This window comes from Trachymyrmex septentrionalis, unplaced genomic scaffold (assembly GCF_001594115.1).
Source record: "Trachymyrmex septentrionalis isolate Tsep2-gDNA-1 unplaced genomic scaffold, Tsep1.0 scaffold97, whole genome shotgun sequence".
NCBI lineage: Eukaryota > Metazoa > Arthropoda > Insecta > Hymenoptera > Formicidae > Trachymyrmex > Trachymyrmex septentrionalis.
This window is the reverse complement of record NW_017306160.1, coordinates 3,158,030-3,182,335: the sequence shown is the minus strand read 5'-3', so window position 1 is coordinate 3,182,335 and position 24,306 is coordinate 3,158,030. Positions and strand designations below refer to the sequence as shown.

Genomic DNA, 24,306 nt, shown 5'->3' with positions numbered 1-24,306 from the left:
ATGCTATATATGTATATATCTTTATTTTCATTAAACTGTTACCTGTTTTCTTAAATGATATTCTTTTTAAGAGACACGTTAATTATTAGAATTATTTGCTATACAAATTAATACGATTAAAAATAAAAAAAATATAATTATGTAAGTAATGTTATGATTAAATGTTGACTTAAATTATGATGCAACTTTTTCTTGCTTTGAAACCTATTTCGAACAAAGGGTCGCTTGGAAAAACTGGATAATCAAGGCGCAGGTTCACTCACCTTATGATTTCGTGGCGTCCTCGAGAGGTTGCTGCGCCCATTGATGAGAACATTGTCGTTGAGAAACGACACGTCGCAAGGCGACGGTGGACCCCCAGAGATTTCCCACTCAGCATCGTCGGTCGTAGAGGCATCTAAAGTAGCATCGAGCATTATAATGCCACCATCACCAACCTACAACAAAGAAACAATAATGATAGTAGAACATCACGATGAGTTTCGAAAAGAACATTATATAGAAACGTCACATAACTTAAGAAAGGCAAACGAGATATGTATGTAGTTGTCCCAAATATTATATATTTTATGACATACGTATTTCTTATACATTTATTTAAAAATTTTATAAAATTATTCTTTACACATGATATATGAAAACGTAATCATTTCAATATCATATGTACTATTCTTCATAAATATATGAATAATTTTAAAGTAATTAAAGCAATGTCATTTTATTAATAATTAATTAAACATAAGATGTTAAACTTTGCTTTAAAATATTATTTACTAACACATTATTCAATTTTATATCTCTGTATGTAAATTAAAATCTGCCTAAAAAAATACGGATAATTTATTAAAAACTTCACTTGCGATTAAGACTATCAATACGCGATTTTAGGCTATTACTCCGACGAAAAGAAATTTGTATACATAATAAGTGGTATTATTGTCTATAAAATAATTTTCTTTCCTGTTTAATTCTCAATTCTACGAGAATTTAATGAAACGATAAACGCCTCTACTATAAATAAAATTAATGTTGTTTGAAATCGACTCTTTCGTGAGTCACATGTGTAAATTCTTCCCGTTTACGAATGCAAAATCCTAAAATTTCAGTAGACTATATAGAACGTGCGTTCACGTTTGATTCGAGCGCATATGTAAATAAGCGTACATGCAAATACGCAATCCTCTATGACTCGAGAAACTCCTGCAGCGATTTAGGAAAGTTGTTTCCGCGTGAAAATATGCAGAGGGTTTGCTTGAAAAATGTACCTTTTCCTAACCTACATTTAAAGTTAACGTACACGAGACTAACAGTAATTTATAGTTCGCGTGTATTTATCGAACAGCTTTCGCTCATGGAAATTAAACGACGATATCCGCCATTAGATTTTATTTAATTTTTTGGAAGATTATCATTTAAAATTTTATGCAAAAGTTGTCGACATAAAGACTGTTTATTATTCGCGTCCTAAATCAAATGTGCTTTAGTAAACTTCTGCGAAATGTAATCACTAATAGTTCTCTTGGAAAATGTATCTCCGATAAGTATAATGTTCTTATGTTTCGCAATCACGTGATGCATATTTATAAACATTGATTTCGGTCGGATATTTAAACAAATCAAAGTGATAATAGGATGCACAATACACGTTTTTTAATAATATAATTAGGGTTAAGTATAATAAAGAATGTAGATGATGAAGAATCAGATAATTGAAAAATATGTAAAATTTCTATGATAAAATTATCGATTAAAATGATCGATATTTATATGTTGTATATCAGAAATTTTTAATAATTTAAATTTATTAAATAGTAATATCATTCACTACAATAAAAGTTTTCTATCTTTCCTGGATCTAATGAAAATATAGTATGATCTCTCTTTTAAATTTTTATTGATTTTTTGAAAGAAAACAGAACAAGACAGAACAAAAAATCACTGTACAAGATAATTTTAGATGAACAAATTTATTTTGATTAGACAATCATTCGGCCATGATATCGTATGTGCAAAAAAAATGCTTATATTATTTTTTTACTTTTTCATCAGGCTTATGTCAAGTTAAATACTGTGAATAAATTCACATAGATAGATACTGGGAATACTTTTCCTTCGCTTCTTAGAAGTAAAGACTGTGAAGGAAGACGTCTAAGCACACGATCCGCATCTCTCCTGCATCTTATTTATTTATTTGTCTACATCGAAAAGAGAAGAAATGAAGAACTCGTTTTCCAACGGAGCATAAAATGTGTCATCACAGTCCGAAAAAAAAAAAAATATTCGAAAAAATATTTTCGTTGCATGTACAAATTACAGTCTGCGACTCTCTCGTGATGTTTTCTCCGCGTACAATTGCAAATTATTCCCGAAGTGATCTTGTGAGGGGGGGGGAGAGGGGGTGAAGGGGATCTGCCCTGCATTATTTTTTTCTCCTTTTGTTAAGAATGGAGATGTTAACTGCGGACGATTCGATCGTGCTTTCGAACGTGCCGTGACGACCGCGACGGTTACATTCACGCGAGGACGTCAGTCGGTCATTACGTTTACCGCCTTTCAAGACTCTCATGAATGGGACATCCTGCCAAGTCGAAGAAAAGAGGGAAACGTGAGTGATATAAGGTAATATGGATAAACACTCGGTCGGTTCGCATCGAGCTGTCCTTCGAGGGAGGGCCTGCTCTCTTGGGCTGCCTCTCTTCGGTCGAGTGAATTCCTTCGCGAAACAGGATATGCGAAAGAAACGCCACAACTTTGTCGCGGACTTTAGAATTATCTGACATCTGTCATCCGCGGACATGTGTTTCGTTCCTCCGAGAAACGTCACATTTATTCTCGTTTGCATAAAGTGCTGTTTTCAAAATGTTAAAAATATAAAATAATACTATTAAACTAGAGATAATTAAAAAGGACACGAGTATATTTAATAATAAGTACATTATTAGAGAATCATTAATATTCTAGAAAATGCAGAAACTTTTAAAATGCAGATATTTGATTTTTAAATAAAAAATTATGTGTGTGTAGTTTTGATACAAAAAAATGGTAATCGTTTTCGGGATAGTATGTCAGCTCTTTAAATTCTTTGGAACGGAATCTCACTCTAAAGAGTGAAAATTGAGCGAGTCTCGAAAAAGAGTAGCTTAATTTTTAATCTTTAAAAGTAAGATTTCGCTCTTTAGAATGAAATTTATTCTAAAAACTTTAAAGAGAAGATATATCTGCATCACACACGTTGTTATGTATATAACATTAATATTGATAGGTATATCCTAATTACTTTCAGTATTTTATGTGTTTTTTTGACGATATATAATAAATATACTTGCGAGAAACTTTCGGTAAATTCCACATTCACACGGCGAAGATCCGCGTGTGAAATCGAATGGCCTTACATCGGCAGGACGATCGATTTCCGGTCTACTTCCGGCGATCGCCGCCGGAGGATCGCACGACGATCGACAATTTTCGAAAGTGATTTTCTTGCGGTAATCTGCCTCTCCATCGTGTCGCACGACGATTTAGGTTGAACGTTCGTTAATCCAGAGAAAAATGCGGTCACAGATCATAAGACGCAGCCGCATTACGGACGAGCAACGATCGAGGCCGAGCAACATAATATCTGTATTTGAATATAAAACATGGCGTGCCGATGCCATATGTCGGTGAAACGAGATAAGCGAACAAATATGTAGCGATTCCGTGTCGGAAGTCTATTATTTCCTTGCCCGATACGTACTTTGACGAAATCTGTAATTTGCGGAAGTTCCAGATAATATTCACATAAAATGTCTCAGAAGTCACTTTCTCCGGAATACAGAAATCTCCGATCGAATAACAGACTTTGAATAACAAGACATCGGAAAATTTTAAATATAAAAAAAAAACTTTTAACTAAGACTTACTACATTCATGTGAGTAGATAACGCAATTTTATTCACACAAAGCTATCAATTGGATTATTTTAAGATTATAAAGAGATTTTTGTATTGTTTTGATTATTCAAATATTTTAATGATCGTCTCTAAGAGACTAATGATAAGAATAATTTAATGAACTTTCGAATGTTCAGCAAAATATATGTATATCGAGAGAAAGTGCGCAACACTTCGCGCGGATGAGATATCCTTTTATTCTGTTTGATTGTTATAGCTCATCTTGTTGAGCCATTATTGATAAATTCACAACATTGAATTGCATAGTGAATTAAATAAAAATAATAAGAATTTTTGATAAATTCTTTTATAATAAAAAAAAAATAAAAAAAAATAAAAAAGTACATACAAGAGTCAAGAAGGGAAATTAATGGACAGAATGATATTAAATATAGAGAGTTTACAAAAACAAAATTAGATGTTTCGGCTAAATTTTAAACCATCCTCAGATCGCAGAAACAGCAAAAGACCGGGTTACAAAAAAACGTCTTGCTTTTCTTTGTAACCCGGTCTTTTGCTGTTTCTGCGATCCAAGGATGACTCTCAAATTGTGCCGAAACATGTAATTTCGTTTTCGTAAACTCTCTATATTTAATATACAGGTTAGGGATAAACTTATAATACAACCAGATAAGGGGAGGGGGGGGGGATGATTTCATGTACAAAAATAAGTCGAAAGTATAGAATTTTTTTCGTTTGAGGCTTTATTTTCGAGGAAAAATGAAGTTTAAATATCGTGTTGAGAGAATATGCGTGCACTTAATGAAGATGCGCTTTGCGAAAAGAAACTGTATAAACTGTATGTTACAGTGTTTACGTAACGTCGTAACATGACTTTACGAGTGGCAAGATTAAAGAAAATGTGATAAATAAATTTTACTCATTTTATTAAGAGAAAAACTGCTAGAAATGTCTCTGCTGCCACAAACAAAATTGTTCTCGTTAAATTGCACATTCATGGATTCTAACTAATGTCTTCCTATCTTTCACTTCTTCAGAAGTAATTTTTTTTGTTTTTAATTTTATGTATTAATTATTCTCAATCAAATTTAATTTTGTTGGAAACAAAGTCTGCGAATGAAAAGAGCTTATTCTACTCTCGATTTATTTTCGTACAAGAAATTACTTCCCATCCGATTGTATTATATAGATCCCTGTATTATTTCTGTCCATTAATTTCCACGCTTTTGGATGACCTTTTTCACTTTGCTGTTCATAGCAAAATAAAATATTAATAATTATATTAACATATACATATATTGTATCCGTTGTGTTCACTCAGCAATTGTGTCGACTTGAATACAAGGAAAAAGATACGTTGACTTAGGCGTAAACTTTCTATCTGCACGTAGATCAGTAGATTTCAGATTAGTAATTGTTCGTGATTGATTGCAAAGCGAGAAAAATGCAACGTGCTATATTCCCGCCAGACTGCTAACTGCAGATTAATGCGTCGGATTCATTACGCACGTAATTCCTGCGGATAAAGTATTGTGAGAAAAACTGCGAACTCAATGTCTAGCGTATAATCTCGTATTACGCCCAGGCAAATGGGCGGATTAAATCTGACAAGTTAGTATTAACGTTAATGCGAAACGACTTATAAGTAAGCTGTCGATCGCGCGTGATAGTAATTAGTCTCGGTGGCAACAATGCTCTTCGTCTCGGCACAGATTAAAATGTATTATCCGCTTATCGAAACGCAGCGAGCGGTGACGTTACATTACTCATACACATATTTACCAGATTTATGCTCATAAGTGCACGATAGATGCGATCTCCCGCATCGCGAGAGAAAAACCGAAACTTTTTTTTACAAAAAAAAGTTACGCTCAATTCGAACAAAATACTCTACTATTTACGGTAAGGTCAACAAACTAATAAAGGTTATTCTAAAAGTGTAGATACGTCGGCCCGGAAGTAGTTCCGGAAATATTAACTAAAGGTACAGATACACACATCCTGTATTTTGACACACTACTAGCTTATACTATATTGAGGTACAACACAATTTTTATCCGTCAATCTGTTAAAAGCGATCGGATATTGCGTAGAGTAACGTAATTAACGATTTAAGTTCCAATATAATCAATCTTTTTTTTTTTTTTTTTAATTTCACGTGGTTGACTTAAATTTCCTTGAAAGCCCTCGCGAGAAATTATTTATTCGCTCGCTGAGTCTATAATTTTAACTATTTCTTCGACATTTTAAAATTTTAGTAAAAAAACTGCGTAATACGTAACCAACCAGCCAGCCAACCACGAACTTCTCGTGAGATCGGGACCAGTTTTGTAAGCAACGCCAGTCGCTAAAGTGACCGCAAGAGAACGAGATGCCGGTTAAAGAGACATCGGAAGAATGCATTAATAAAGGAGGGAAGTTGCGGCAATGAACCTGGGGACGCGGTCCCTGACTCCATGAGAAACTCCCAGGACGGTTCTTTCCATTATTCCGGCCGCAGCGAAGTATCACTCCCGCAGGTGGACCTTGAACCTACGAGGATAGACCATCGGTTGTCGCCTGACGGTCGTATGTGAACGCACTCCACGCAGGAGCACGCCTTTTATACGCACGCATTACGCCTGCACGTGCAGCGAGCGAATCGACGCGTAAACATCCTATCGTCTTCGAGACACGAAATAATATTTGCAATATAACCGTAAAAACCACAGGAAGTACGAATTCATTGGCATTAAAACGCGTTAACTAACATAAATGTATCTTAATTCGCGTTCGAGATATATCGCAAGATTTCCAAGAATACCAAGATTTCCACTATAGTCATTGTTTTTAACTAGACATTGCGGAGAAGATTAGAAAAAGAAGCACTGATCGCAATCAAGACGATAGTTTGAAATTATAAACAATACAGAAGTTCCACAACTAAATTATACATAAGTGGTATTAATACATATTTTATAATTTTAGAACTTTATGGAATTGCAAAAAAAAAAAACTAGTTTAACGGGTCTTAATAGTTAACTGTAAAATTAATTAGATAATACATTATATATTTATGAAAGACACACATAATATGTAGACCTTAAATTGATTCATAACTGTACAATAGATTTGGTATTAAAATGTTAAAAATAATAAAGTTATAATCGAGGATAAAACACACTTACATATACAATATTCTCAATGTCCATATATTTAAAATTTTTCTATTTATAGATAGCTTAAATGCAATACTTAGAAGTGCGGTATGTTGATATTCCGGTTCTCAGGAGGTTATTCAGATCCCCCTCCCAACATAATCATTCAAGAGATCCAAAAAATATAACTTGCTCACAATCACGCTCTATCGATCTAAATTGTTACAATCATGTTACACTGCAGAAAGTATTCTCAACAAAAGAAGGTTACCATGTTGTAAGGCTTGTTAAATGAACTCTCTCCCAGATTACCCGATTACTTCAAGTCGCAAGCATACGAAGAGGGGAGTGTGTCTAATTGAAAATTATCAGAAACTTACTGCATAGTGTAATCGTTCTCATGCGCGTACTTCCTTTCGATTTTACTGCTCACCCTAACGCTCAACGAGCTCATTTCCTCCCTCGACCTCTGATCCGGTTCATGGTCGGTCATACTCTAGTCTCTTAAAGCGTTTAACTTTTAATCCTCGATACTTATTTAAAAATCCATTCTATCACAAATATCGTTCCATTTTTTAATTAAATTAAATTGATTTGACCGAAGATATAATATTAAATCAAGTCCGAAAATTGAATAACATCCAGAGACGCGAAGTCCTCTATATTTGAAAAAAAATATATCTTTTTTTAATTTTTAATATTTTTTTTAACAGATAATAAAAAAAAATGACAATAAAATATATCTTTTCAAGAGAGAATAATAAAATTTCTTTCTGGAAAAGAAATTTTTTTTATCAATCTTATGAAACTTAACGTAATAAATCGTAGTATATTTTATACTGTAATAAATTGAGAAAAGTTTCCGATTGAAAAACAAACGAACCAGAAGATTCTGATCACGTCAATCAGAATTTTGGTTATCTCTATTAGAATGATAATGGATTCAATCCGAAAATTCTGACTTGTCCATTTTCTATCAGAATCGCAACTGGTGCAACCAAACTCTTTCCACTGCATATTCTATATTTAGTCGCATCATCACCGGAACTACTTCCCGCCCACCCATGAACTTTATTAATGCCTGTAACGTCAGCGAGGGATCAATTTACATGAATCATCCTAAATACGCTTGGTCAAACCGATCAAAGTTTATTGCGAAGTTGCAGCTGACTTTCTCGTCTTTCAGTTTATTGCTGTCGTCTAAAAAAAAATTATACTTTTTCACACGTCGTCACCATAGAGGCCGTGTTTCATCTTGCACGTAAATATAAGCGCTGTTGCGCGCATCTTCGATTAACCTCTCGATAAATCATTCGATGTCGCATATACGGTATCGCGCATTAATTAAATAGATAATCGACATTACCGCAAGTAGCAAGCGATGTTGTTTTTATTGCCCATTGTTGCCCACATATCTTCGTCTGTCGCAAGTCCATCTGTTATGTTACGAGTTTCTTGAAGTCATTAAATGCGTCTATTGTTTCTATATATATAATTGACACGAATAATTCAAAAGTCTTCGTAAAGCAGATATGTCGTAAATTAATATAAAATTAAACTACCCATAATTATTCGTTATACCTGAGTACCTAGACAACATATTTTCTAAAACAAATAGTATAACAGTTTGGTAAAAACGTACGACTTCTACTAACAACTATAGTTTTTCAATAATATTTTACGACATCTTTTAAATCAATTTACTACTCTGAAGTATATGTAGATTTCTTATAAGTATGTAGAGAAATCCTTGACATTTAAACAGTAATTTTCAATTAATATGTTCAAATGCTTATGTTCATTTTTATTATTCATTTTCATATGTGAAGATTTATAATGTGTATATTTCGCGCGCGTATATTTCATTTAGAGAGAGAGAGAGAGAGAGAGAGAGAGAGAGAGAGAGAGAGAGAGAGAGAATAAATTCTCTATGAAACAATCACGTGAGATTTTTATGCAATTTTTTTATTGTACCACAGGTGACATAAATTTAATTTTGAAGGTACGTCGTAAATTTTAAGATGATACTGCCGTAAAACAGATTTCAGCAAGATTTTCGAATCTTTATTGAAACCACTTTCAAAACAACTCAATGACTCATAAACACAACATAAATTCGCAAATTCGAAAGTATTACCATAAGAGTATTATCATAAGTATTATCATAAGAGATAATACAGGACACTGATAGTAGTCTTGCTGCCATTTTGCAGGAATGGAGCTCGGTCAAGGTCAAACGAGGTCAGGCATCTTAAATTTCACCGGGAAAACCCTTTCACGCCTGTTCATGACGGAGATTTCACCATCGTAATCGAAATCATCCAATGAAGGGGCAAAAGGGGAAAAGAGGTTTATTAATACAGAAATTAATTAGTCTAATTTGTGGGGAAAAAGATGTAGTGGCAGGTGTGGACTATTCTGGGGTTCATTCAAACGAGAAAATAAATCGATACAAGTTCCAGATAGAAGAGCGTTTTGAGTATATTAACTTTTTACATCCTTTGACAAGTGTATAAAAATATTCTGTACTTTAATGAGGTAACCAAAGATTAAAGAGCAAACTGTTTTCATTATTATGTCATATTTGACTGTGTTGACAGATATATTAACAGCCAAACCGTTAAAGTCAAACGTATAAAGTTGATTTTCTGATATACAGACTGGTTCCGCAATATTTTCAAATTACGCCATCATAAAATGGTGGAAATATTCGGTGTATATTCTAACATGTTTTATTTAAAAATAAGGAATTGAAATTGAATTTTATTTTTCACATTTCACGGATGCTTGTAAATCTTTAAGTACTCAGAAGAAAATTTTACCAAATTATACACGATGAATCATACAAATATATGTTAAGGTTATCGAATTACCGGTATAACTGAATATTCGAACAATTTATATAGACAAGTACGCTGTATTTAATAACTACATTGTAAATTGCAGACACGATTCTAAAGAATACTTACGAAACAAAGTTAGTTAAGGAGTTAACGACTTAGTGAGTCCAATGAATATCATCCGGACGCGCAATAATGTTATACACGAATTCAATTATTATAGATCACTGCTTTTATAAGCAAGATAATCCGGCTAATATTTCAAAGACTGGTGCGTACGGCAATTACATCGTCAGTGAAATAACCGGTTTTAAGCAAAAAGAAATATTCGTTTGGATCATTTGCCATAAAACTTATAACAATCGGACATTTTCTTAAATTAATAAAACATTGAAGCATTTTAACAGATATACAAACATTGTAATTCCATAAATAAAAAAGATTTACTCATTTTATTCGTCGATTTATGTGCACTGAAATTATGGCAATCCAGCAAAGAGAATAAAATTCGCAGAAAAATATCATCAACGTTGTATCACAAAATAAATGTGATATATTTTTGTAAGTAATTATATTAAAGAAGTGAATTTGAACTAGCTTCAAATATTACGGTCAATTAATAAAATTGAATTAATTAAAATCTTTAAATATGTATAATATTTGATCGAGATACCAGCAAAACTCTATCTCAGCAGGTATGATCCTTTCAACTGCAGAAAAGAAATTAGGGAACGTATAAATATATTTAATGAATATAAAAACAAAGTCGTGTCCGCTGTAATGTACGTTGCGTGCCGGTACGATAGCGGCTGCAAACGCGATTGCAAAACGTTCGCTCAAGCGTGATGTGATGTTCCTTAGAAGGCCAAGCGAAGAAGCGTACCTGAAGGATGCTAACGGACTTTGTGTGCTCTTCTACTGGGTGTCCCGGTTGCTACTCTAGGACGGCCATATACGAGAAGAGATCCGCGTATTATGTCGTGGAATGTTACCGATCTACGAGTTTCTCCCTCTCTTTTCTAGCTCGTCCGATCTCTACTGCGCTGTGATGATCGGCTAGACTTCTCGAAGCCAGAGATTTATTTGCCGATCAGTAAATTCGTCCATGATTATTTCTCTCGGAGCGATACGGTAAACGAAAATCAAACATCGATTTAATTTCTACTAATAAAATAATACCGATCAAATTTAATAATAATGACATAAATGCTTTAATTGGAGAACAATTTTAAAAGGAAATTATACCGTGAACAGAAACAGCAACATAACCAGAATTCGTCAATAGGCGTGACAAATTATATCAACAAATTATATCATTGGACGATAAGATTATAATTGGTTTTAGCGGCTGAAATTGTTAGACGCACCGTAACACATTCATCCTTACGCGTTTCTTCCTTTCGCGCGGACATGCGTTTTAAACGAACTTAAAAGTAGAGAAAATAGACGTGGAATTATAAGATACCGTAATAATTACCGAATAAGAGGATGTCAAGGATATCCTCTCTTCGAACTCAATTGCCGTCTTACAATAAGAAGTACGTAAGATAGTAGTCAATGAAAACCAGCAACACATATATCGTCGTTAAAACTTCAGTATGTTAGAAATTGTACGGCCAATTATTAAGCGTACAATTTAAAACTTCAGCCTATACGTACGACTTTAATATTTAAATACAATTTTTTCATCTCTTACCAAGTTATTTTTATTGTATCTTCCTTATTTACGCATATAATTACGTATATAATTCAGGGTTATATATATAAAAAAATAAATAAGTAAGAGATAAAAGAAGGAATGTATGACTAGCGGTAAAGTTGACACATTGCCGATATTTAATAACAGTATCGTTTTGCGGTGAGTTCTTAAATTTTCCCATTCGATAAATCAACAACACATGACGCATAAGTGTAGCCTCGAGTGTGACCTGTGTTTATATAATGATAAAACTTATAATACCACATGCAAGTGCAATGACACATTGTACAGTCGCTTTACCGTAGGTGAGACTATCTTGCAATTTTGTTGTCATGGATAGGCTTAAGAAAAATATATGCGATCGCCAGAAGCTCGAGAGCTGCTCGTTTTCGTTGCTCGACTGAATTAGCTATGGTTCGCACAAATAAGTCATTAAACGCTCCCATAAATACACCAGAATGATCCGATAAAATCAATGACTTACGAAAGAAGAAAAGTGATTACTTCCGTTCTACAAGTTCATTAATACGCGAATAACGTGCAAGAAATTAGATTGTAGTAGAAAAGCTTTATTTAATTTCTCTTAATAAATTAATATCTGTCATTTATGTCTGTCATTTTCAATATGTTTTAATTCTCTTTCTACACTTTTTTAATAATTTTGTATATTTTATTTTTAAACGCAAGTTCTTATTAGAGAAAACTATTTAAAATAAAAAAAATATCTATTCATTTATTAATCATTAATGTTTGCTTCAATGTTTGTAATCTTTCTTATTTCAAGCATTAACATCTTGAGCAGAACATCACCAATAATTAATTAAATAATCATATTACGTACGTTTAAACTTTATTAACTTATGATATGCAAAATAGATTTTGTTACTTTTGAATTTTTAAATATTATCTTTTCATTGATTGATTATCAATTAATTAAATAATATTTCAATGATCGCTTTACAAAATTTTTAATTGAAATTCATGTGTTTACAAATGTATAAGTGTAATCTTCAATATTCTAGTTAATTATTCTAATATTTTTTTCTTCGACTCTCTCATCAACACAATTAAAAAATATGAATGGCTCGGATAAAAAGCACTTTCACTGTTAAATTTAATGAGCATCGCGTTTAAAAATATCTCTTTCTTCATTCTTACTCAGCTTAATTAACAGACAAGAAACAACAATGGCATGTACTTTCGCTTTGAAGGATTTTAAGGATATTATGAAAAATGTTAATAATATTAAACAAAAACAACTTGTAAACAACTTGTTTTCATTTCACGATATCAAGCAACTTCTTATTTGTACTTATTTAGATGCAACGTAAAAACGGTGATATTGCGTATCGCTTCCCAGTTTCCTTCCAAAAGAAGAACGAGAAAATATATCTACATAGTGAAAAAGGAGGCAAGCCAACGAAAGGACGCTGACGGAAGGAGGATATGGCGTTATCACACCGCGGTTTTAAACAGGACGTTGCAACGTTCGACCGGATGACAGTCAGCTGACGTATGTATGTATATGCGCTGATCGGTGTCGTCGGCTTTGTTTAAATGTCCCAGTTAATAATTATACATACCATACATTATACACATACTGTATGCGCGTTTGCCATAACAGTCTTGCAATGACGCACGATTGACTAATTACGTTGGTATAATTACTCTTTGTGTATCATACGTCTTATTAGGCTTACTTTACGACGTTCTAGTCTGAGAAATGCAAAATAAAGAAGGAAAAAAAAAAAAAGTAAATTACCTCCTGCATTTCGTTCCTCGGTCTTAATCAGGGACGAGTTTAAATAAACATAATGCGGAAAGAATGAGAACATTTTCTAAGTTAAATAAAGAAAATTGGGAAATTTTTAGTATTACATTAACACTAATTTTCACAGGTAATATTACTTGAATAACAAAATAATAGTAATGCAATAGTAAAAAACTCCAAATTTATGACAATTGCCAATTGCTAAGTTTATACTTTCCACGGTTAGACACAATAAAGTTTAAGTTCATACACCTACTAGACAATAACAACTTTCTATGAGAAGAAAATATAAAATGACTAATTAATTATTATCCATTACCACCCTGAAACTCGTGATATTTTCACATGAGAAACACATTACACATCACATTTTACTTATATGCGTCATAATTTACGCGGATGTAATGATCGAGATTATGCAATTTATCGTAGGATCGTAAAGGTTAATTCAACCACATTGAACGACTGGATATGATATAATCCAATTAAATTAATTGCGTTAAGTAATCGCAAGAGAATCTGATATGTTCAGTAATAATCTATACTAATACACAAATCTATGTATAAATGCAAGGAATAATTTTCCCACATTTATATTCATGTTAAACGTACAACTTTTCATTGCACATGTAAGTACAGTTTCTCTTTATATTCCTTCGTAAAAATACCTTATTCCACTTAATTTACGACTATATTATTTATACATTCTATTACTACCATAAAACAAGCATCGTAAAAGTATTATGGAAATCTCTATACGTTAAATATGGATTATCGAAATCTATTTTTATCAAGGCAACATTGTTAAAGAGATACAAAAAGTTATTGTTCATTTTGAAATAATACTCTTGACGATCCTTGATAAAGGTGCTTTTTTTTCGAATTGATTATTATTTATTATAAACGCATCACGCATGAATCTTGTACCTATTTCTCGACATCATGCCGTTACAATGTACAATTTACGTGGCTCCGGTTTAATCCGTATTTAATTATTTCATAGGTTTAGCTATCGAGTAGGCTTAAGCTCTGGAAAATGCTGACGTGTAAAAAAAAACGTATAATTTGTTCGTGTACAACTAACTTCACGATATCCGCTACCAGTTACAACGCGCTCTTGTCAACGAGCCACAAATCGAGTTAGCTCGTCGCAAAAATATTACTATGTGCTGCTTGTGAAGCAGCGGCGCTTCAATACATCAAGACGATTCGCAAAACCGGATTCGTTGCGATATACGAAGTCATATAATTATAATATCGACGGTCAAACCTAATCACATTTAATGACATGTCTCTATTTAGGTGAGGAAAATTGTAACGGTGTCTGCAAAAAAGAGAACGCTATAATGTTATTAAATTGAAATACCTCGCCTCTGCATTCTTATGAAAAGAAGTAGTTACGTATTATGTACATAAAATCAATGCTAAAAATTATATAGATATAATAAAGATAATTTAAACATGTAAGCTTTTCTTTTTTATCCATTGTGTAACTTCACGATAAGATTGCATTGAAAGTTTCTACTTCATTCGCGCGATTTTTGAAGTCGATCAAGTGGCTTCTCTCTTGATCGTCAAACTTTAGATGCAGAGACGATTATAAATTTTCTCAACACGTAGTAAGCTTATCACTGCGTAATCTATTACATCATGAAAATGATAAAAGTGTTTGAAGTCACTTAATAAAGAGCGATAACGTTATCAGTCGTATTTTAATATGAGTCGTATTTTACTGTATCTCGTGCATCGATATTATCAGCCGTTGACAATAAAGCTTAAAACCTGTTTCTTTCTTTTTGCACTTGACACCGAACACCGCATAAACAACGCGCATTCTTCACACACAATCCTCCGGTCGAAAGTTCGTGGAACTTGATGAAAGAGATTACGCCACCTTGACGTGCGTTCCAGTTTCGTTAAGCGATCGCTTTTTATTCAGCATCCGTCTCGTGGGTGGCGATACTTATTCTTTTCCAACATTTGCAAACGCACCGTTAGATCGATTAGATAGAGTAGAAGCAATTTCGTGAATAAAATATGAAAATTATGCGCAATTCACGGCACGAGGAAGCACTCGTAGCTTCTGCTAAGCGGCGCGATCGTACTTTGCGTACATTTTCCTTTGTCCGCAATATTGTTCACAAGGATATCATTGCGCGCTTATTAGATAAGGCAGAGATATCATTTCATAAATGAATACTAAATAATGCGAATCGCATCCGGGAGATCTGGCCATGATTCTAACTTGTCACAATCACGCATTGTTAAAATAATAAAGACTGCTTCTACTTATAACTATATATTTTTATTGCTGAATCCTATTACTGAATATTTATTTATGGGTATTTATTATAAGCTGAACGCAAAAATAGTAGAGTATGTTTTGAAATAAACAAATATATTCTGAGCTACAAATTGTACTGTCTTTTCTTTTACACGTGATGCCCGATTTGTTTACTATTAGGAGATGTCTATTATCGTATGTGTACTTATTGATGTTAATAGTAAATTTTTATCAACAAGAGAGATACAATTTCGATCAAATATAACACACGCGTATTCGATTGTTTTTTAGTTGTTTTTTAAAATAAAACCCATAGAAAGACAATTTATTAAAGAAAATTTATTGTTACGATTTATTTCGAAGGATAAAATTACTTCCATCTTTACTGTACCACATTATTATTTTTTGGCCCACTCTGAAAATTCTCTCAATTGCTCAAAACTCTTCAATATTTACATAATAATTTATTTAAAAAATATATAATTTTTAATTTAATCTCTACATGGAAAGAACTGTTTTGCTGAAATATCTAAGATTAGATACAGATCTGAAAATAGTTTTGTTAAATTAAACTGATTGTTAGAATATCAAAACTTTTTGCAGCATTGATCATTATGTTTGAGTATCCCAGAATTTCCTACATAATTATTTTAATGGTTCAATAAAATTATTTTTAGATCTGTATCTAGCTAAATTTTTAGATACTTAAGAAAAATCGTTTCTTCCATGTGATATCATAATTGGAGAAAGTACCATCAGATTTCCTATATAACTAAATCATTCATACCTTGCAATCTATATTTAATTAAAAAAATTATCTATAATTATTATTATTATTATTAGGCGTTAGGAACTCGAAAGCTCATTGCCGCAAATACCAAATCCCGCCACCAAATCTACCAAATCCGCTACCAAATCCGCCATAATTATCTATAATATTTTACTAAATATTATTAAAACGCAAATAGAGACTATTATATTTATTTCTCATTATAGATAAACGAAATAGATTTAAATTTTTAATAAAAGTCAAGTTACCTTCTAGTTCATTGAAAAGAATAGAACAACAAATAATATTCTGAAAATTAGGCCTAGTTTTGCTACACATAATTCAAACGATATTTAAAATCCTAATGTGCAAAATGTCAATAAAAAAGATATATTTATGATTAAAGACAAAATGAAGAATCAACAAGTGCCAAGCGATACCACAGCTTTATCGAAAAAATTATTGACGAAATTACTTCCGTCATTATTCTGCGAAACTCGCTTCGCCGAACAACGAAGGTTTATCCGGAATAGACGTGCAATGTTTTGCAATGCAAATATTTTGACAATGTGTTCGTCTGTAAAAAAAAAGATTGAACTCATGTTATCATATTACTGAATGTGACAATTCATATACTGGGAAAAACGTATAACCCTTTATTTTGTTGATATGTCACTCTAACAAAAACTTTTTTACTTTTTTATTTAAAAAAAAAAATTGTATTTCCTAATTAAAATTTGGTTATTCTGATCAAATTTCAAACCAACCTAAGTAAAATTTGATTAGAATAGCTAAATTTTAATTCAATGAAAAAGAAAAGTTCTTGTTGTAGTTATACGTACGAACAAAAAAAAGTTATACGTACCAAAATATTTCTCTCAATGTAAACTTCCCGGCGCGGCGAAAATCAGAATACATTCCGAATTAATCGCTATTAAACGGTATATAATGAAATATATCGCGATGTATTAGGTTTGCGTGAGACACGACCGTTGAGCACGTAACAATCTCGTTCTAGATACGTATTAAAAACGGCAAATTAAGCATTGGGATCCACGATTATCGTCAGGAATAATCGCCATTCTGTTCAACGCTGATTCCCACTTCCGGATTATCTAATATGAGAAAGTAACTATCGTCCCTCGGACAAATCGCGCGAATCGTGTGCCTAATTTCTCCCATTTTCTGCTGAATGTCGGACGTCTTCGGTTTCACTTCGCTTCACCGCGAGGATGCGATGATGCGTTTTACGAGAAGACTGGAAATGAGTATGTGGCGTTCGAGCGAGGCAGACTTTACTGTCGAACACTTTAGAAAGCGCCGCGCGGTTTCGGAACGTTTTACTTTGCGCAGCCCGTACAATAATACACCTCCTAATTTCGCAGATTAGTACTGCGGTTATTGTAGGCGAATACAGTGTTCATTTATATCTGAGCAATAGCACTCGAATGGGTTTGTGCCTATTAAACAACACTTCTTATTGCGAATGATATAAAAGTTGATTGTCGCCAAGATCAAAATTAATTTCGTAATATAATTCTATATAAATTCAAACTCTTTTATTTATCTCTTCGCGTCGTCCTATAAAAATACGATTTTATAATATAATTATATTATGTGAAAAATCAGAATATATGAAAAGTGTTATTTCTAAAATTTTTATCTTTTAACCGAATTAAAATTAAAAAGAATATTTGGTAATATTTGTTAATTGTACGAATAATAAATTTAATGTAAGTAATTTTCATGTGACATGAATAAATATTAAGTTTTCGTTTACTGCGATCTGCGTGTAATGGTGTTGCTTTCCCAAGCAATGCCGGGTGATAGAGCGAAATGTAAATAAACAGATTCCGTTTCGTAAACTGTTGCTCGTGTTTCATCGACTTATGAGTAAGCAGCATAAAATGAGAAGATTGTTTGTCACAACTATCGTGACAGGTCCAATATCGTCCGCTAGTCTTGACTTGATTGACAAGTGTTTCGAGGTTGCCCGCAACGGCAAAACAATTAAATCAGTATACATATACCCGTCTGAGTGGCACGGCCAATGTTCGGTTTAGGACACGCGACAACCGTTACACATGTCGTACAACGTGTTCGGTTTAACAAGGATTCTCGTAGTTCATCAGCGATATGCGTGGAGTGAGTGGAAGCGAGACGCAAAATCGAGGACAAGTAAGTCACAGAGTATACAGGATGTCACGTAATTTTCTCGCGTTTCCTTTCAGTCACGTTTCTTGATTAATTCGAAGACGATTATTTCACAACTAACACTCAATCATGAATATCTTCGTGACTGGTATTATTAAAATTCTCTATCAATTTGTGTGTTCGAAAAACTAACGAATAGTGCGGTATTATGAATCATTTGCGTTTATAAAATTTTTTAATTCGCGAAAAGCCTCCGGTTTTGTCACATCTACAAATTATTGTAAAAAAATTTATATTGATAATTAAAAATAATATTGGATTTGACAATCATAATTATAGAAAAATAGAAATTCAGAATTCAGAATCATAAAACAATCAATGATTAAATTGATAAAAGGACAAGTGTCCAGTATGCACGAAGTGAAACGTGTGTTTGAAATATTTAGAGTTAATTAAAATTCCACAGATAAATGTTTTATAGGTGCAAACGTCGTCTCTGTCGAACGACATTTCTATCCGGCGTAGTGTATTAAAGAAAAAGTAAAATAATCAAACTATTTTACGCACGCGAAAAGAAAGTTGCCGGTACCAGGATACCATTGAACTATATCGATCGTTGCATCTTTCCCCGTGGTGCAACGTGATATTTAGTGAAAATTTGGTTTAATGAATGCCTACTCTCGCATAAAGGCAAGAAGTTAAATGAGAACAAAAAATCCAAGTATCTCTAAGTATCTCTTTACGGTAAATTACTTGCGCTATCGTGTTTTATTAGCTTATACTAATTTAATTTATGGAACATCTGTTTCATTTGACATATGTTTTTCTTATAAAGTTAAATAGTTTAAAATAAGAAAGAGATAAAACGCGATTTTAATATCAGCTCTATGGTTCAATATTATACATGTACAATATTATTGAGGCTAATTGTATTACTGAATTATTAAATTGATTAGTAAATATGGCATAATAATGACATATAATATAGTATAAAAAAAATATGGCATTATGATGTCTGTAGTATATAATTTATACACATTAAAAATTAAATATCTATAGAAGAATATTATTATTAAATATTGTAACTGTTATTCGTTCACAATAATTTTTTGCTCAATGAGATATTTATATTTACAGACACTTTTACAAAAGATATTATATTTTAAATAAAAAGATAGCTTTATGTTTGAAACATTTATATTAGGAACACTTTCACTAATTTATACGATTTCAACAAACAAATATTGCAATTTTACACTGCAAAGAAAGCAAGTCTTTTAGCAATAAATATGATGTCAATTACTGCCATAATTGCGACGTCATAGTTTGAATGAGTTCCTGGTACTTTTTGCATTTCTAAAAAGAGTGCATTGAAGACTCACCTTCGGCTTATCCCGCTTTCTCCTAATGATGAGGCCGTCATTCTCTATGTAATCCGGCACGTCCTTTCGATTACTGAAGTTAAATACCATCGTGTTGTTCTGCTGATTCCATGGTTTCGTGTCCCAGAGACCACCGCCGCCACCTCCAGCACTCGTCTTCTTCGCGGGTTGTATCTCGTCGGCGCTCTTCAGACTCACCACCACTTTAGTGGGCTGTTCGATGCTCTTGACTCGATTGATCAGGTTCTTCTCGAGCTCACGATTGCTCAGATTCTGCTGCGGATGTTGTGCCTTCGTAGAGACAAGCGGCCGTATGATGCCGATCTGCTTCTGCGGCGGCGAGAACTCGCTTTTCTGCTGACATCGTATCGTCTTCGCCTCGTTATTGCTCTGCGAATACGTAGTCGACGGTGATGTCGCCGTCGTCGTTGTCGTCGCGGTTTTGATTAAGCCCAAGCTACAAATAGCGCCGATAGGTCTATTCTCCGGTACGATCAGCTTCTCCTCGATATCCTTGTCGTCGCTCTCCTCCTCAGGCTCGAGCCTTTCTTGCAATCTCGAGGATACTTTGGAAGTCGCAATGTTGGAAGGTGCACCTACCTTGCTCTTACACTCCGTCTTCACGCAATAATCTTCCTCTGGCATCGGTTCGTCCGCCGACTTTTGACCATTCAGCTTCGTACCACCCGGTAAATAACTCTTGTCGCTCGTGGACTTGTCGCCAAAATTGAACTGCATTATCGTTCCCGCCTTGCCGATGTTGTCCAAGGCGACCTTGGAGATGGTTCTCGGACCGTCAACAATCTCCTCGTCGACGTTCTTCTCCCCATCGTTGAATGCCGCGACGCGGCTCGATTTCACGTCTTCTCTCCATTCCACATCGATGGACGATTCTGGAAGGCGTACCTGCTTGGGACTTTCGACGTTCGTTCTAGGAATCTCCTTGTCGATTTGCGGACAAACGGCTTTCGATTCCGCCTCCGTCTTCGAGGGTTCTCCCTTGACGGGGCTCGGTGGTAGCGGCGGTTTGTGAAGCGGACTTGGGATCTGGATGCGGATCAAGTCCTTGATGGGAGAGGAGGGACTCTGCGTGCCCTGTCTGATATTGTCACCCTTGACCGGTGACGGCGAGCTTGGGGACGGGAGTCTGGGCGACAAGATCCTCGGCGAGAGCACCGGCGTGACAGGCGGTGACTTGATGGTGATTTCCAGAGTGGCGGACTTCGGTTTGCACGTCTGTGGCGGTTCCGGGCTGTTCGCTGGAGAGAATTTCAGCTTGTAGCTCGAGGGTTCCGGCGACGGAGAGGGCGAGTGCGACTTTTCGATCTGCTGGAACTTGCTCACTACCGAGGATACCGATTGCGCGATTGGTTCCGTGATGACGCCGTCTATGTGGTACTCCTCCTTGCCGTCCTGCGTCTCGATCAGTTCGGCGGTCGGCTTGTGCGGTAGCACGATTTTTTTCGGGGAACCGATGCCACCGGCGGAACGAGCACCGCCGTTGATGAAAGGTTTCGGCTGCAACGGTGGTTTCTGCGCCAGCTTCTTCTGCGTCTGCGTTTGTGCCTTGAACGTGTCGTTGATGGTCTTGAAGGTGGCGACCTTCGCGGCGACCTCGCCCTTGGGCTTGAGCTTCCTCGCGGAGCTCTCGAAGATCCTCATCGTGGTCTTGACTAGATCCGGTGGCGGTCGTTCCGTTTCCGCCAGTACCGGTTTGATCCTCTTGGGCTTGTTGACTGGTTTGGGCCGGTCGAGCTCACACAGACGGCTCTCGATCTTCACGGACGTACGGTCGACGAGAATGATGTGGTCGTTGACCGGTTCCTGGCGGACGCCGTTCGTTACCGGTCGAGTAACCAGAACCTGACGCGCAGTCGTCGCCTCGTCAACCGTCACGCTGTTGTACCTCATCAAAGTCTCGACGCTGCGCGCCCGCTTCATCGAGTCGTTGCCCCGGGAGGCGTTCCGGTACCTGTCGGTCTTTATTTCAACGACGGCGGCGGCGGCGGCGGCGGCGGCGGCAGCGGCGGCGGTGGCGACGGCGACGGTGGAGGCGGCGGTGACGACGCCACTACCGCCGCTTCGCTTCGCGTACTTCCTGCTGGTAGTGATCTTTTCGTGACTGGACTCCTCGTCGTCTCGGTCCAACAAATCCTCGAGGCTGGCTGCGCGCCGAAACCGCTGCACCGACGCGCGGCTCTTGTTAGTCTCGCGCAGAGTGAGGTTAAGGTACTTGCACTTGAGCTTGTTGACGATCCCCGGTCCGTACTGCAGCTCCTCGGAACTGTCGCTCTCCGCTTCCTCGCTGGAGCCGCGACTCGATGGTGCGACGCGCAAACTTTTCAATACTCTAAAATTTCCACCGTAAAACATCTCCTTACCGCGTCTTCCGGTCAAGACGGCGCGAATCTCGTCGCGCTGCGACGACTCGTTGCTCTCGTTACTCTCGTTCATCCTCGCTCTCAACGGCTTGCCGTCCGCCGTTCTCGAGGTCGCGTCCTCGTTCTCCTCGCCGATGTTGTAATCCGACAATTTCCGTTCCGACGAAATTTCCGCGAATTTAGCCGGCGCGCCGTTCACGACATCCTCCGCGTCCGAGCAGAGCGACAAATCCGCCTCGAGACGCATGTTGTACGCGACTGGTAGTGGTGAGGCGAAGTCGACGGCCGTTGCCGCCGCCGTTGCTCCGCCGGCGGCGGTGGTGGCGCCACCGGACGGCGGCCTTCTCGCGGGACAGGAGGAGGGGGAGGATAGCAACGCAGCACTATTACCACCAGCAGCCGTGGTTACCGTGGTATCCTCGTTGGTCGTCGTTAAGTGCGTTGCACGAAGCGCGTGATGCTCCGTCGCTGCGCTCTGCTCGATGGCGACGGCGACGACGCCGGCGCCGACGCCTGCGTCGGGCGTCGTCGCGCTCGCTGACGTTACCGACGACGACGACGAGGTGCCTATTACCGCGCTGCACAATTTGACGCTCGCGCCGTTGTTCGCGAGGACCTTGCTCTGCTGACGGCGACGCTGTATCAGATCCCGCTTCCATTGCGGCACGTTGCTGGTGCCGCTCGCCTCGTTGCCGGCGTTCGCCGTCGCGTTGCTGCCGGCGGTAGCCATGTTGAACGCGCGCCGTCAGTATTCAAGTAACTCTCTCTTGCTCTTTTTGCTCGCTCGATCCTTCTTTCACCGTCGCGCTTTCTCTCTTTCTCTCGGCTTCCTCGCGGCACCACACAACACCGCGACGTCTGCGCGTACGCACGCACGCACGCACGCATGCACGCACGCACGCACGTACGTACGTTGGCAACGCACGTCGTTCTTACGCGGTTTCCTTGACTGCGCGATAGCTCCACCTCTTCATACTCTCGTACTTGGGGATTCTTACCGGCGACGAGTCGTACCGGCCACACACGATCGCCGGAAAATCGATGACTGCCGACATACGGTCGAGCACGCGCGCGGCGAACACACACGATTTTGTGAAGGAGAGACGAAGGTACGTTCGTTGCTCCGTCCGTGTATCTCTCTCTGGTCGTATCGTCCGAGCGGATGTTTACATGCTTTCGCGGATTCTACTGATCCAGATCCAGTGTGCCTTTCGATTGATCGGCGAGAAAGGGCTCTCCGGAGCGTTGGACACTACGCGAAAATCGATCGCCTTTCCATTCTCCTCTCTCTCTCTCTCTCTCTCTTTCTCTCTCCCTGTCGCTATCCCACTCCCACCGAAAGAGCGGCACTCTTCTGTTTCGCAAAAGCGTTTAACCACGCGCGTCCACCTGCCGCTCTCGCGATCGTTCCTGATCGGTCCGCACCGCGTTGCCGCGAGCGATTGCAAGCGATCGAACGGGTGGAATAACCGCACCTGTGCCGCGGAGCAAATCAGAACATCCGTCGTCGCACACGCGTCGCACACGCGCACGGCACTGCGACGAGAATCGACGACAATCGCGAATCCCGTCGTCACGTCGCTGCAAGCGCGCGGCCAAGTGTCACGATTGTCACGAGAACGCGATAAATACGCGCCGTCGCTCTAACGCGCGATGACTGGCGATCACACAGTCGACGTCCGCCTCCTGGACTCCTGGAGTGCGACGGGCCACACGGCGGTCGGCGGCTGACGGCTGGCGGGCACCGCGAGAGCCGGCCCACTCGACGAAATCGAAAGTATCCTCTCGAAGCCTGCCGTTCTCGCGTGCGCGTGTGCGTGCGCCCGCTTACTTAGCCCGCGTATTATATACGTATTATATACCGAAATCCCTCGGCCGAGTCGAAAGGCGAAACGCGCCTGTCTCTCGCAGCTCGCAGTCTCGCGCTTCCATCTGCTGCCCCGCGCGATCTTCCCGCCGCCGTCGATCCGTCGGTGATCGGCTTCTCTCTCACGCC

The 24,306-nt window shown here is 37.4% G+C and overlaps 1 protein-coding gene across 1 annotated transcript; it reads right to left on the bottom strand.

Moving 5' to 3' along the window:
* Positions 1 to 263: 263 nt before the first annotated feature.
* LOC108756172 lies at positions 264 to 23,860 on the bottom strand (the record flags this gene model as incomplete). The annotated part of the gene is made up of 2 exons (XM_018499778.1): positions 19,930 to 23,860; positions 264 to 437 (listed from the first exon to the last, which is right to left on the bottom strand). Coding segments are annotated over exons 1-2 (3,285 nt in total), but the record flags the coding sequence as incomplete, so codon positions are not given.
* Positions 23,861 to 24,306: the final 446 nt, after the last annotated feature.